Genomic DNA, 15,253 nt, shown 5'->3' on the forward strand with positions numbered 1-15,253 from the left:
TAAATTTTAGGGAGAATACACACAATCCTGAAATCCTTGAGGATAATGGCTCATGAGTGGGATTCGTATTTTCAAACTGTCTCACCACTGTCATCAGACACAAAGACATTGAGATCAGAGCAAGAAGGAAGTCTTGCCCAACATATCGAGACCTTTGTGAGACAGCATGAACTCTCCAACTCCACAGCTTCACACGCTGCCCAAGCAACAGACTCTACATTTGATACAAACTATTACTCGACTTCCAGCATTGGAAATTCCACTTCTGATTGTGCTTATGAAAGCTTATGTAGCGAAACACCTTGGCAACCTGATGAAGAACTCATGTTAAAGGATTCCTCATTGAGATGTGAAGACACAGATGTTAAAGATGTAGCCATGAATGGATTGCCTTCATCCTATTCAGCTGAGTTGCAAGGACTTAAGCAAAACTGTGAACTTTTAGCTTCATCACTTCTTGAGGATTATTCAGATGTCAGTAGTTGCTCAGACACAGATGTAAATGAAACAAGGCCTTCTTGTAAATTTATTTCTAGTCCGACTCAACAGCCCAAATCAGATTCTACGACAAAACAAAGTCCGTCAGAATGGCTTTTCACCCACCTTGAAAATGTGACATTTTCAAATGACATTAAAGAAATTTGCCCAGGTTCACCAAAATTGAATGTTGGGGAAAATCCAGCTGAAGAGACAGACGAAACTTTAGTAAAACATGATACTTGCAACATAGTACAAAATCAGTCCTTCGAAGTGATTCTAACTAGCGAGGAAGAGCCCATTGAAGACTGTAATGACAAAGTGGGAGTTGCAAGTCAAGAACAAAAGAATGTGGAGGACGATCAAATTGAGGGATACTACTCAGACATCTCTGTCAGTGACAGTGAAAACATGAACGGCATGGAGGTTCAAACAGATCATATGACGGACCATAGGACTGTAACGCCTGAATGTGCGAAACCATCAACTGCAACGATGAAAGATGACAATGGACTGGAGAAAGAAACAGAGGAAACAAAGGAATCATGCCCACTGCAAATTGAAGTAATTGACAACCCTAATGACAATGGAGAGCAAAAAATAAACCTGGCAATTGTTGAGGAAGCTTGCACTGGTGTCCATGAAAGTCAAGAAAACAAGTTTGATTCTTTGGGTGATGAAACGTTAAATGCACCAACGCAAACGAATATTGAATTCTCCAGTGTTCATGACCATTGCATGGAAATCAACAACCTGCTGTCAGATATGGAGATCAAATGTCAGGACAATGAAATGAAGCCAGAAACCGCTCAAATCTTAGATTCTCCTGAGACAGCTTCTAATAATGCCATTTGTGAATTGGAATGCACAAATATGCTGGAGGCCAACCGCCAAGATCTTGGTTCCTGTTTACAGTTATCGAAAAATGAGCCTTCTCAAAATGTGGTTATGGACAATATTTGGAGCGCTGCTCCGGTGTGTAATGGCCATTTGAGTGATGTCAGTGACAAGCAGACTTTATGTAGTAATTTAGATTCCACTCTAATTACAAGTGCCCCAAGAGCAGATACTGACTTTGTTAGTGATAATTTGAAAAATAACATTAACAATCCAGGTGTTGATATAATCTCAGACTGGCCACAACAACCCTGCTCAATTACAGACTCAGATATTTGTGACAAAGAAGAAATTATGTGTTGCCGAGAGGAGAATCAGACATCCTGTAAAGATTCAGATGGTACTGGTGTGGCTGTTGATGTTACTATTTTGGATGTACATGTTGACAACAAAAACAGCATTTCAAATGATTTAAAATCCTCACAGAAGAGCAACTTGAGTGATGAGTGCAATTCTAACAAGGAAAAGGATTCTTGGGAGAACACTCCTCTATGTCCACAGAAGTCACTTCAAAATCCAGTACCCGCTGAACAAGAAGATGTAAGGGTGTCAGTTGAAGGGATGGACACTTGCGAGGAAGAAAAGTTTATGCTTGATGAGCAGAATGGGGAACCTCCTGTTAAAAAAGACTCAAGTGACACAGACTCAATGAAACTTGAAGAAAAATGTATTGTCCAATCAAAGGGAAATAGGATGGACGAGTCAGAACAACAAGGTAGTGCTATGATATCCTCTTTACAAATGAGGAAACGCCTACAGCCTGTCGTAATTATGGATAAAATGGAGCCTGCATCAAGTAATTCATATGAGTGTGCAGTTTGCCATGAAATAACCCACAGTCCGGATCATCTAATAGAGCACCACCACTATCAACATTCACACCAGATCTTCCAGTGTTGCAAGACATCCAATCAATATCTCATGAGTAATGAAAAATCAGACAAGAATGTTGTCAACAAGACCAAAGATACTCACCTGGCTTCTGAGTGTTCTAATAAAAAAAGAAAACCTCATCATTGCAGTATTTGCAATTTGACAATCTCAAAAATATTTGAGTATGTGAAACACATGCGTTGTCACACTAATGAAACACCTTATAAGTGCGATGGATGTGGCTCTTATTTCACACAGCCTGGGTCCTTAAAAAGACACAAGGCCAAACCTAGTACATGCAAGAAATTCCAACCAGGAAATCCGGAGGCAAAATCCAGTGACAATGAAGTTAAGTTAGGTATACTTGAAACTTCACCACCACAAAAAGTTGTGATAAGCAGGACACCGCTTGAAAATCTGCCTCAATGTTACGTGAATTTGTTTGATGTTTGCAGAACTAATGTCTGTATATATTGTGGCAAACAATACTCAACTCCGAGGCAAGTTAAGAAGCATATTTACAGAATGCACAAAGAAGGCCATCCAGGTGTTTGGCAAAATGATGCTACGTTGAAAATAATTAAAAGAAGAAATAGGAAGCCTATGGAAATACATCTTGAAAAAACTGAGAATATTGAAAATGAGATGAGACATAAATGTGCTCTGTGTCCACGACTATTCAAGTACTCATACAACAGATCAAGACATTTACGTGACTGTGTCAGACGGGTTTGTAGTAATGAGGGAAAGATTGGTGACAAATATCGCTGTCCACTGTGCCACGCTACGTTTTCTCATTCAAATAATCGATACAGACATATTAATACCTCCTGCTTTAGAAAAACTCTTAAAGGATTAGTACAAGAGGTCAAATCAGAGAAAAAGTCCAAACTCGATATTAAGAGAGAGATGAGCACAAAGGGACAGAAAGAAGAGGACATGGACAACAAGCAGACGGAATCCAATTTGACAGTCCCTAAAACTGAACAGTCTTATAAATGCGGTGTCTGTCCGGCGGTTTTCCAGCAAGTGTCTGATCTCTACAAACATGTAAAGAGACATGAGTCTAAAATCACAGGCAAAATGATCAAGTACAAGACGCCTGTTTTGTCCAGCAAGTCAAACCTAGCAACTTTGAGGACAAAGACTGAGGAGACGGAGAATGTTCGGAAATCAGATGAGAATGTCAGTGTTTCCCTGAACTGTCGGTATTGTGAAAAAAACTGTGACTCGCAACAGTCATTAACGATACATGAGAGGTGTCACAAAGGTGGAAGGCCATACCGCTGTCTCAAATGTGGAAGAGGGTTCAAGAAAAGAGTCAACCTTATGAGTCACAAAGTTGTCCATCAGAGTGTCCAGTGCACGCTTTGCAGAAAGATTCTTCCAAATGCCAGAAATCTTGTCCAGCACGCCAAATTGCAACATAAAGGGAAAAGTTTTCCATGCTCCAATTGTCAAAAGCTGTTTTTGAGTCCTACAGAGCTCCTAAGACATCTAAAAGTACATCAAAGGGAAGAGAATGCACCTACTTTGAAGGAAACACCAGAGTCCGAACAAGAGCCAAGTAAACCAAATGTGCTACAGTGTTCCCTTTGCAAAGAGGTATTTGATGCTGCCCTCTTATTAAGGAGACACAGTCTTACACATATATCCTCGTGTCATTGTCCATATTGCAATAAAAAGTTCAAAGCCCGTCGTTATTTGCTAATTCACATGTTCAGACACACAGGAGAGAAACCTTATTCCTGTACTCAATGTGGAAAATGTTTCTATCAAAAACCATGCCTGGAAACTCATCAGGAAAAGTGTGTGGAAACTCATAAGGTAACTCAGGAGGGAGTGTGCATTCCAACTCACACCCAAGAGCATTCCAGACTCAAAGTGTGTTCAATTTGTTCCCGAACATTTACAAAGACAGTACACTTGAAGGCTCACATCAAAGGCCACAAGTTAAATACTCTGCGAGTCTGCAACAATTGTGGGATGTACTTTGGCACAAATACATTTCCTCCCCATAAGAAAAAATGTGGAGAGATGTTACAAACTAATAATATCCCATCTTCTAATGGCGAAGCCTGTCAAAACATTCCAAAGAAAAGCCAGACTGTTACTGAGAACCCTTCAAAGTCCAGTGCATCAAGGATTTTCCCGATCAAGTGTTCAATTTGTTCCCGAACATTTACAAAGAAGGGACACCTGAAGGTTCACAACAAATGCCACAAGTTAAATACTCTGCGAGTCTGCAACAATTGTGGGATGTACTTTGGCTCGAGTAAATTAGCTCTTCATAAGAAAATATGTGGAGAGATGTTGCAAACTAACAATATCCCATCTTCTAATGGCGAAGCCTGTCAAAACATTTCGAAGAAAAGCCAGACTGTTACTGAGAACCCTTCAAAGTCCAGTGTATCAAGGATTTTCCCGATCAAGTGTTCAATTTGTTCCCGAACATTTACAAAGAAGGGACACCTGAAGGTTCACAACAAATGCCACAAGTTAAATACTCTGCGAGTCTGCAACAATTGTGGGATGTACTTTGGCTCGAGTAAATTAGCTCTTCATAAGAGAATATGTGGAGAGATGTTGCAAACTAACAATATCCCATCTTCTAATGGCGAAGCCTGTCAAAACATTTCGAAGAAAAGCCAGACTGTTACTGAGGACCCTTCAATGTCCAGTGTATCAAGGATTTTCCCGATCAAGTGTTCAATTTGTTCCCGAACATTTAAAGAGAAGGCACACCTGGAGGCTCACAACAAAGGCCACAAGTTAAATACTCTGCGAGTCTGCAACAATTGTGGGATGTACTTCGGCGCGAGTAGATTAGCTCCTCATAAGAGAATATGTGGCGAGATGTTACAAACTAACAATATCCCATCTTCTAATGATGAAGCCTGTCAAAACATTCAGAAGAAAAGCCAGACTGTTACTGAGAACCCTTCAAAGTCCAATGTGTCAAGGATGTTTCCTTTCAAGTGTCCTAACTGTCCAAAGAGGTTCAGGTTCAGATCAGTATTCTTAAGGCACACAGTGTTGCATACCGGCTTACAACCAAATGCATGTATGCATTGTGGAAAACAATTTCCATCCAATGCATTGCAGTTGTCGCATGAAGAGAGCTGCAATATTTCCAAGGAAGAGGAATCAAAAATTGAGTCTTCACAGGAATTGGTAAGCCTGCCCGCTCGCATGGAAGAAGCACAGGTAACCCTAGAAAAAGCTGGCAATGAGTACAAATGCAAATTCTGCACAAAGACATTTGTAAAGCCACGAAGCCTGCGACGTCATATTTTGTCTCATAATGAAGTGAATCCCTATCGCTGCAAAACCTGTGGAAGCTGCTTTTCAAGATATGATTATCTTAAGGTACATCATGATCATTGCACAGGAGAACGGTTGCGGTTGCAAATCTGTATTCCCAAACTCAGTTTGGATGATGTTGGCAAGGGCTGGCAGAAAAGGTTTGCCAGTGAACCAATGGAACAGCAGGAGAGATTTGACTGTAAAGTTTGTTCCAAGAGTTTCACAGCTCCGTCTGGATTGTCCCGCCATGTCACACTATTCCATACTGTCAAACTGTTTAAGTGCTCGCGTTGTGATGCAAGATATTCCCACGAAAAATCTCTGAAATACCACAGGAAGCATAGCTGCAAAAAAGTGGCCAAGCAAACTGATACTACTCAACCACAGGATAATCTACCATCAGAAAATGTTAACAAGCCACTCAGTGAGGAAGAACCTACACGCAAGCTCAGGTTTCATTCTAACAAAAAGCTCAAATATGCTTGCAGTTTCTGCCCCCGTTCTTTTGCGAACAACACACGGTTACGGTTCCACACTCGTTTGCACACAGGAGAGAAGCCGTTTGCTTGTGATTGTGGCCTGCGATTCATCAGGAATGACTACTTAAAACGCCATAGTCTTAAGTGCACTGTTAAACTTTGCAAAACATGTGGAGTAGCATTCCCACAAAAAGAACTTAAGGATCATCAAAGTACTTGTACTTCAAAATCAGGCCAGTCAACAAAGCGGGAAGAAATTTCTGAAAGCCTTACAAAAGGCTTTTCTTGTGCATACTGTTCTTTGCGATTTTCTTTATTTTCTCAGCTTCAGGAACATTTTTTGAATGCACACAAACTGGAAACTGTGGATCCGCCAGTGTCCACTGCTCCTCTTCAACAACATCTTTCAAAGCTTCCAATCAACGAAGATGATAGGCAAGACAAACAGCACATTGAAGGTACTAATTTGACATGTAAACTAGATACCGCAATTGTTGGTGATGTTTCGGAGTCATTTGTTTGCCAAGTCTGCAATGTGTCCTTTGAAAATAAAGCTGGACTAATGGGACATTCTCGTGTGCATTCAAACGAGATCCCTTACAAATGCAAAACCTGTAAGAAAGGCTTTTGGAATAAAAGTCTACTCCGCAACCACAGCAGGAAATGCAGGTTTGGATATGTCACTGCAAGGGTTACAGCTCAGAAATTGGAATTACCTCTAAAAGCAGACCGTAATCTGACATTGCCCGACTCCGTTCTAATGTTCACAGGTGAACCACAGACAGACAAAGATGAATTTAAGGAGCCTCCACAAAACCCTGTGGAACATGAGACGCAAGACAGTGCAAACAATGGTAAAGTGGTTCAGTACCAATGTTCTGAGTGTGATTTGAGCTTCACTGATGGCTTGATGCTCATCAGTCACCTTGAAGAACACGGGAGAGAGGAGCAAGCCAGTAAGCGCTTTTCCTGTATGAAGTGTCATCGTGGTTTTCCCAAAGAAACAGATCTTGACAAACACATGAGAGCTCATGGTCTTGGTAAGAAATTTGCCTGCTCATTGTGTTCCCAGTCATTTTACACGTCATCAGATTTGGAAATCCACAAAACGTACCATGACTCAAACAGACCATTTGCCTGTAAACTGTGTAGCCACAGGTTTTGGTCCAGGCAGTCTCTTTGCTATCATTACAATGACGACCATCCTGACCATTCATTTTCTTGTCGTTTCTGTAACAAGACTTATGCCGTCAAAAAGTCCCTCCAAAGACACTACAGGAAATGGCATAAAAAAGAGCAAAATAACTATGAAAGCAGTCATGAGCTGGAACCTGTTGTGGCTAGTGAAAGTGGTGAGGATGAAAGTAGTGGGAACAGTGACTCGGACTCTGCGCCATATTTCCCATGCCATGTATGTGGAAAGACATTCCCAACATCAGAAAATCTGGTAGATCATCAAAAATGTCATCTCGGTGAAAAGCCTCATGAATGTGCGGAATGTGGCAAATGCTTTTTCCAGGCCTCCCAGTTGGAGCAACACAAACGCATGCACAAGTCAGAGTTACAGTGTCAGGTGTGCGGAAGAGGATTTGTGTCCCACTTTGCCCTGCGCAAACACAAACACAGTCACGGCAAGAGTCGTCCGCACCGTTGCACCAAATGTCAGCTCAGCTTCTCAGGAGAGTCCCAGTTAGCAGAACACATGTCGACACACCGGGAAGAAAACTTTCCATGTGACATATGCAATCAAGTGTTCCCCTCCAAGAGTAGTCGAGCTGAGCACCGAAAAGAACACACAGTTTCAAGTGAGCGCCCCACACCTTTGCCTGAAAAGTCGTCATCTCTCACTGAGAGTTACCCCACAAACATGAACCTGAGATACCGTTGTGGTTTGTGCAACGAGCGCTTCAAAGACCCAGAGGAGCTCTCGGCGCATGGTTGCAAGGTCTCTAAGGAACGGCCGTATTCCTGTTCTGATTGCGATAAACATTTTCTGCACTCGTCCCATCTGAAACTGCACAGGGCCACCCATCGGGAGTCAACGGCTGATAGTGGCTATTCGTGCAATCGCTGCAATGCCAGTCATTCCTCTCTCGAGCACTTCCTCGGCCATCTGAAGACCCATGAAAATGAGGTGACTTCAACTGAAAATAATGCTGATAACGGGTTCAGATGTCCCATTTGCAGCCAATGGTTTACCCAGGCTACCCAATTGGTTTCCCATTTTCCTGTTCATTCTCTGAGTACGCTGAAATGCAAACAGTGCAAAATTACATTTGCTTCTGAAAATGACCTTGAAAAACATAAGCGGAGATATCATGCACCTGTTTCGGGATTTGAATGCAAGGGATGTGACAAGAGATTTGTGGGAAGTGAAGCTTTCCACCAACACTCTTGTTCCCATAAACAGCAAAAAATGGTGACTGCACGCAAGTCGGGTGCAGGAACTAAACGTCAGAATGCTGTGGATGAGGAAAAAATTGATGTTACTGGAGAGGAGTTGTACAACTGCAACGCTTGTTCAATGCCGTTCTCTTCAAAAAGTATTCTCTTGGAGCATCTGAATAAAGTGCACTTAAATGAGAAGCAATTCAAATGCAAGCAGTGTTCAAAATCCTTCCCCTTCAGGCATTTGCTTCAACAGCATGAGCTGAAAATGCACACGAAACCGGCCCAACCAGCGTCACAAACCAAGCTGAAATGTCGCCAGTGCGCTTCCGAGTTTGACACCGCTCAAGATCTTTCATTGCACATGAGAATGCATGCCGAACGACAAGTCGGACAGCACCGCTGTGATATGTGCTACAAGTCATTCTCACACTCTGCTCAGCTTTTGCGGCATCAAGAAAGCCATGTTGGCCAAATTGTGTATGAATGCACCGAATGTGACAAGGCTTTTGCTTTTCCTCACCTGCTGGAGGAGCATCGGCAGATGCATGCTTAGCTTTCAAAACAATGCCATAGAATAACTCATTCAAAATATGTCAGATCCAATTTGTCAATTTCCCTTGATCTTGTAAATATTATGTTGTTGGACTTGTGATAAATACAGAGACCAAATGTTCTTGATGCTGTTTGTTCATATATTGTACATTTTTTCTCTCATTTCGGATTGTAAAATTGTATATTGTTTGGGGAGAAAACATTGTGGTATAAGGGTTCAATATTTTTGAAGTTTTATGCTTCGAGTTCAAGGCCTAGGAAGTTTTGTCAGTTCTGTTGGTGACTATGACCTCATCATATGCCCAGTCATGTTTTTGTAGATACTTCTGTGATTGTTGTCTGTTTAAAATTGAGGAAACTCTTGTACACTCCTTTGACGAATGTTCCAACTTAAAAAAAAATCTGACTTGAACATGTTCTTTTATTGATTTAGTTGATTAAATCAACTGGAAACCCTACTTTGAGTTTTGTTTTTACTTCTGGGGGGGATAAATGTGGGTTTGTCATGAGACGTGACGCTTAATTTTTGACCCAATAGTTCACAAGGTAAAATGTGGGTTGTGACTTGATACTTTCTAAGTTTTGTCAGATTGTGAGGGCCCAATAAGCTTGTACATCTATTAGATGCTGCTTGATCAAACATATAAGGGCCTGTTTGGCACGGAGGCAGCCTTGGTTGCAGTACGATGATTGAGTTTGTTTCATTCATTCGTTTGGGAGCAGAGCAAAACGTCTCATGTACACAAGAAGCCAAACAACAGCTCAAATGTATTAATAAACAAAAAAGTGATCATCATATACACCAGTAATAACAAAACAAAAAAGCTCTATATATGCTGCTCAAAAAAAAGAGTGGGGAAAAAGAAAACTTTGTGGTTATGTTATCGACATTAGGGCTAAGTGGTGTGTTGGCTCCGGAGGTGGAGAAAGATTCTGGTCCAACCAGGCAGACCCAAACATATAGGCTCTTTTACTTCCTAAACTTGATACCAGTCCTTTGTTTCCTGTCTTTCCTGAGTGGACAAACTGATTAATCCAGGTGTGTCTGGCCATTGCTATTGTGGTTACTGAGGTCAGGCACACCAAGATTAATCAGCTTGTCCACTCATAAAGACAGGAAAGGAAGGAGTGCTGTTGAGTTCAGGAAAAAGCGTTTTGCAAAGAACCCATTGTGAAGGTCTCTGGGAACATCTAGCACATCGTCCTCCAGAGTCGCAGTTTTGCATGTTATAGATGTTTTCTTCCTCCAACACACCTGATTCTCTGCAGGAGCCTGATAATGATCCTGATGATGTGAGTGAGGTGTGTTGAAGGGAAACCCCTAAATCATCATGCTAGACTGCAACCTTTAGGACCAGAGTTTGAAACCTATGGTCTAGCAGAATCCCTTGTTTAGTAGATACCATGGGAAGTGTTGTTGGTCTAAAAAAAATTTGGGGCATAATTGTCTAAAAAGGACTCAAATTAAACTTGGCGTTTCCTGCAAGAACCCTGCCACATCCTGGGACCGGGGACATTGAGTGGACCCTTTTGCGCGCCTCTATGGTTGAGGCGGCTGACTGGAGCTGTGGTCGCCCTCGGACCCAATGGTGGATACCAGCAAAAAGAAATGCCGTCAAGCTGAAGGAGGAGTCCTATTGGACCTTTGTGTCCTGTGGAAATCTGGAGCCAGCTGATGGGTACCGGCAGGCCAAGTGGAACGTAGGTTGGGCAGTCGCCGAAGCAAAAACTGCAATGAATTTCACATCAATTTCATCCTATATTTATGTAAATACACTGCAAAGACAAGATTTCTAATGTTAAAGCCAATCCAAATTTTGCAAATATTCACACATTTTGAATTTGATGCTTGTAACATATATTCTGATGAGCCTGAGATGGGCAACAAAAGAAACACCTGTTTGGAGCACTCTGCAAGTGAACACGCTAATGGGGAAAAGGTAAGTCACTTTGTGAATAACTGTCGGTTACCATTCCCAGTAGTTTAAGAACGTCTCTTGATGTACAGTTGCAAGGAATTTCGGTATTCCATCATCTCACAAAATCCATAATTTCAGCAGAAAATTCATAAATTGCTGCACGTAAAGCATCAAGTGTAAAGGATGTTGCCACATAAGCTCAGGAACACTTAAGAAAAGCAGTTAGCACAGTTCGTCGCTACAGCACAAGAGCACGAAAGTTGGAACAACAAGGTCAATTCCTTTGTTTTTTGCTGTATGCTGAAGACAAAATATCGTAATTCCAGTTTTGTTCCATGGTAATAAATTACATGTGAAGGTGGGTGCCAAAAATTCATAATATTGAGGGAAAGTCCATTTCAATATTTCGTGACCCGATTTATTAACAACTTGCTGGTGGAGATGAGGGGGCACTGCTGACCTCAACTCGAGACATCATGAATCGGTGGGGGGATACTTCGAAGACCTAAATTCCACCGACATGCTTTCCTTTGAGGAAGCAGAGTCTGGAGACTCTTCGGTGGCCTGTTCTGTCTCGGGGGGTCAAAGTCACCAAAGTTGTTGGAAAACTGCTCAGTGGCAAGGCCCCGGGGGTGGATGAGATCGGCCAGGGGTTCCTAAGGGCTCTGGATGTTGTGGGGTTGTCCTAGTTGACATGCATGGACATTGGCGACTGTCTTTGGATTGGCAGACCTTTGCAAAAAGGGGGACTGGAGGGTGTGTTCCAACTACAAGAGGAATCATACTCCTCAGCTTCCCTGGTAAGGTCTACTCAGGGGTGCTTGAGAGGAGGTTCTTTCAGGAAGTCGGATTGAAGGGGGGTTGCGGGCGGGGCAATGTGGTTTTCGTCCCGGCGGTGGAACAATGGACAAGCTCTTCGTAGGGACCAACCAGTCCACATGTTTTGTGGACTTGAATAAAGCGTTTGACAGTGTCCTTCGGGGAGTTCTCTAGGGGGTGCTTCGGGAGTATGGGGTACCGTACCCGGTCTGCCCGGTCCGCCCGGTCCCTGTATCACTGATGTCAGATTTTATTCCGCATTGCCGGCGGTAAATCTGATTTGTTTCCAGTGAGGGTTGGACTACGCCAAGGCCACCCGTTGTCATCAATTCTGTTCATACTCTTTATGGACAGAATTTCTAGGCACTGCATTGCATCTCTGCTTTTTACATCTTATGTGGTGCTCTTGGCTTCTTCTTGTTCTGATCTCCAACTCTCACTGGGGCGGTTCACAGCTGAGTGTGAAGCATTTGGGATTCAAATCAATCGTTAGTTGGAAAAGGGTGGAGTGCACTCTTTGGGTGTTGAGGGTATGATGGAGCGGGAGATCGACAGGGGGATCGGTGTAGCGTCTGCTATGATGCAGGCTCTGTATGGGTTGGTCAAGGAGTTGAGCCGAATGGCGGAACTCTCGATTTACCAGGTGATTTACGTTCCTACTCTCACTAACTGGGTCGTGACCAAAAGAACAAGATCCAAGATACAAGCGACGGAAAAGAGTTTACTCCCCAGGGTGTCCCTGCTCTCCCTTAGAGATAAGGTGAGAAGCTGGGTCATCCGGTACGGACTCTGAGACAAGCCGCTGCTCATCCACATTGAGAGGAGCAAGCTGAGGTGGCTTGGGCATCTGGTTAAGATTCTCCTGGACGTCTCCCTGAAGAGTTTCGGGGCATGTCCCACCAGCAGCAGACCCAAGGGACAACCCCGGACACGCTGGAGAGAATCTCTCGGTTGACCTGGGAACACTTTCAAATGCCCCGGAGGAGCGAGAGGAAGTGGCTAGGGAGAGAAAGTCTGGGCTTCCCTGCTAAAGATGCTGCCCCTGCAACCCAACTCCAGATAAGTGTTCAAAAAAAGGGTGGATTTGTTTTTTTTTCCCACAGTGAAATTGTTTTTTTTTTTAACTTTAATTTCAAGTGAAATATTTCAAGCATTTATTTGTTTCAATTTTGATAATTTAAAAAATCCAGTGTGTTGACAAAATGTTTATATTTCATGTGACCAACAAAAAAGTGTATTTAATACAGAAATGTTTGTCTTCTGAAAAGTGGTATTGTGCTATGCCTTCAGTACTTTGTTGGGCCTCCTTTTGCATTAATTACCGCATCAAGGTGGCGTGGTATGGACACGATAAGCCTTTGGCACAGTTCAAGTGTTATTATTGATGCTTTGATATTGGCCTTCAGATTGTCTGCATTTCAGGATTTTCTGTTCCTTCTTTCTCTTGATAACACCCCATACGTTTTCAATGGGGTTCAAGTCAGGTGAATTTGCTAGCCAATCAAGTACTGTTATTCCATGGCTATTAAACCGGGTTTTGGGAGTTTATACTTTGTGGGCAGGTGCCAAATACTGCTGGAAAATCAATTGATTGTCTCCCAAAAGCTTAGCGGCAGCGGGAAGCATAAAGTGCTCTAAAATGTCCTGGTAGATCAAGAACCCACACCAGCATATGACATGGCTCCTCAAACCATTACTGACTGAAAACATCACATTGGACTTAAAGCAGTTTGGCCAATTTTTCCAAAAGTTGCAAATTTTTTGTTGTTGTTGTGCACTTTTTCTGTTTAAAGAATTCCGTGGGCATTTTTTATGATTGTTGCGGACTAAAATGCCTGATTCTGAAAAGTTTCATTTGTTGTTGTTGCTCACTTTTTTAAAGTGGATTTTTACAAGAGGTGATTGGAAAAGCAAGAGATATTTTCAAATATGTATAATCTTTATTGAAAGTAAGTAGCAAAAATTAACAGATTTTCAATTCAAAGTGTGTTTTTTTTTAAAAAAATAGATAGCATAAATTTAAATTACAATTCAAAGTGTAAATTGCTTTTAGGAAAGTGCAAATATCGACGGGAACGCGCAACCGAGGGGCACAAAGGCGGAAGCGCAAGTAGTGGGACGCGGCCCACACGTCGCAAACCGGAAACAGAAACAAAATTGATGGGTGAAAACCCGGAAGTCGGAAGTCCCGCCTCCTCCGTGGCATATAGTCCATTATACTCCAGCTCATCAAGATCCTGGACAGGATAAGAGATGATAAAAAATGGCTGAAACATCGCTTTACCACCCTGGCATCTGTTTCTCTCCAAACTAAATCTCCATCCATCCATTTTCTAAAGGTCTTTTTATCCTTTTGAGTGGCAGGTAACTGGAGCCCATCCCAGCTAATTGGTGGAGAGGCCAAGTAAACCTGTGACCTGTTGCAGCCAACTGCCGAGCACATATAGACAAACAACCATTCCATTCAAATGTGGTGGTTTTTGAATTTTTTACAGCTTGGAATGGTATTGAGGTCATGGAGAGGGTGTAGTCTAGCTGATTTTTCTGACTGCGTGTCTGTTGCTATGTGCTCTGATTGGTGAGCAGTCCAGAGTGTCGTCTGCCTTTCGCATGAGGTCAGATGGGATCGACTCCAGCTCCCCGCGGCTGTAAACACGGTAGGTCGTTATAGAAAATGGATGGAATGGAAGTGCCAAAAAATTGACTTCATCCATCTGAGCTAACCTATTGTTTGCCAGAAACGTGTCATCAGCCCCCCTGTTTGTTTCTTTGTCTCTAAACTAACTAAACATTCATCTATTTTTGATACCTCTTGTTCTCATTAAAGTGTGAACGTACATAGCTGAAATCAGCCATCGGATAGTCGGTCGTCGCCGTCGGTGAACGCCATCTGCCAGGCAGGTGTGGCTCGCACTGACGGCGGGCAGTTTTTTTTTCCCTCCAACACGTCTGCGATATTTGATTATTCTGATTGGTTAGCTAGGTAGGCTTAGTCGTTGCACGAGACAAGAAACTGGAGTGGCAACTGGCTAAGTGAAAAGCATCCAAAGAAGGATTTACTTATTTTCACTTTATGAAGATCTCATTGCACGTATATTTAAGACATCTGGCCAAGACCACCTGGACAAAGAAACTGAAGACCAACAGCATGATTCAGGAGCGGTCACCAAGCTCATAGAGCTTCCAAAAGTTTCCGTTCCTTTTTTTGGAGTGAGGAATACTGACTACCATCGCGCCCGAAGCTGCAGAGAAAGTACCAGGCCAATATTTGGCAGACGCGACAATCAGCCAAACGTTAGTCACATTCGCTAACCGGTAGCTTGTTGTGTTTGAGACCTTAAAGCATAGGTGTCAAACTCCGGTCTTGGAGGGCCGCAGTCCTGCAGGTTTTGGATGTTTCCGTTCTCCAACACAGCTGATATATGATCAGCTCATCAGCAAGCTCTGCATATGCCTGATAATGACCCTGCTGATTGGAATCAACTTGTGTTGGAAGAGGGAAACCTCCAAAACCTGCAGGACAGGTCTAGCAGCTATGAC

At 42.6% G+C, this 15,253-nt stretch overlaps 1 protein-coding gene and 1 long non-coding RNA gene across 5 annotated transcripts in view; one reads left to right on the forward strand and one right to left on the reverse strand.

The window, feature by feature from the left end:
• The window catches only part of znf1035 (zinc finger protein 1035), a 48,612-nt gene extending 39,179 nt beyond the window's left edge, over positions 1 to 9,433 (forward strand). For all 3 annotated transcript variants that reach the window (XM_077576778.1, XM_077576779.1, XM_077576777.1), the window contains one exon: positions 11 to 9,433. In XM_077576778.1, the coding sequence (XP_077432904.1) occupies positions 46 to 8,976 (8,931 nt within the window). In that variant the 5' untranslated portion in view covers positions 11 to 45 and the 3' untranslated portion in view covers positions 8,977 to 9,433. The remainder of the gene's footprint in view (positions 1 to 10) is intronic.
• The window catches only part of LOC144058404 (uncharacterized), a 62,137-nt gene that overhangs the window by 32,524 nt on the left and 14,360 nt on the right, over positions 1 to 15,253 (reverse strand). Inside the window, exon 3 of one of the 2 annotated variants that reach the window (XR_013295432.1) lies at positions 10,614 to 10,704. The exons of the other annotated variant lie outside the window; for it this stretch is intronic. This is a non-coding gene — a long non-coding RNA (uncharacterized LOC144058404). Of the gene's footprint in view, positions 1 to 10,613; positions 10,705 to 15,253 lie in introns of those variants that run through there. 2 annotated transcript variants of the gene reach the window in all.

Source organism: Vanacampus margaritifer, chromosome 9 (assembly GCF_051991255.1).
Source record: "Vanacampus margaritifer isolate UIUO_Vmar chromosome 9, RoL_Vmar_1.0, whole genome shotgun sequence".
Classification (NCBI taxonomy): domain Eukaryota; kingdom Metazoa; phylum Chordata; class Actinopteri; order Syngnathiformes; family Syngnathidae; genus Vanacampus; species Vanacampus margaritifer.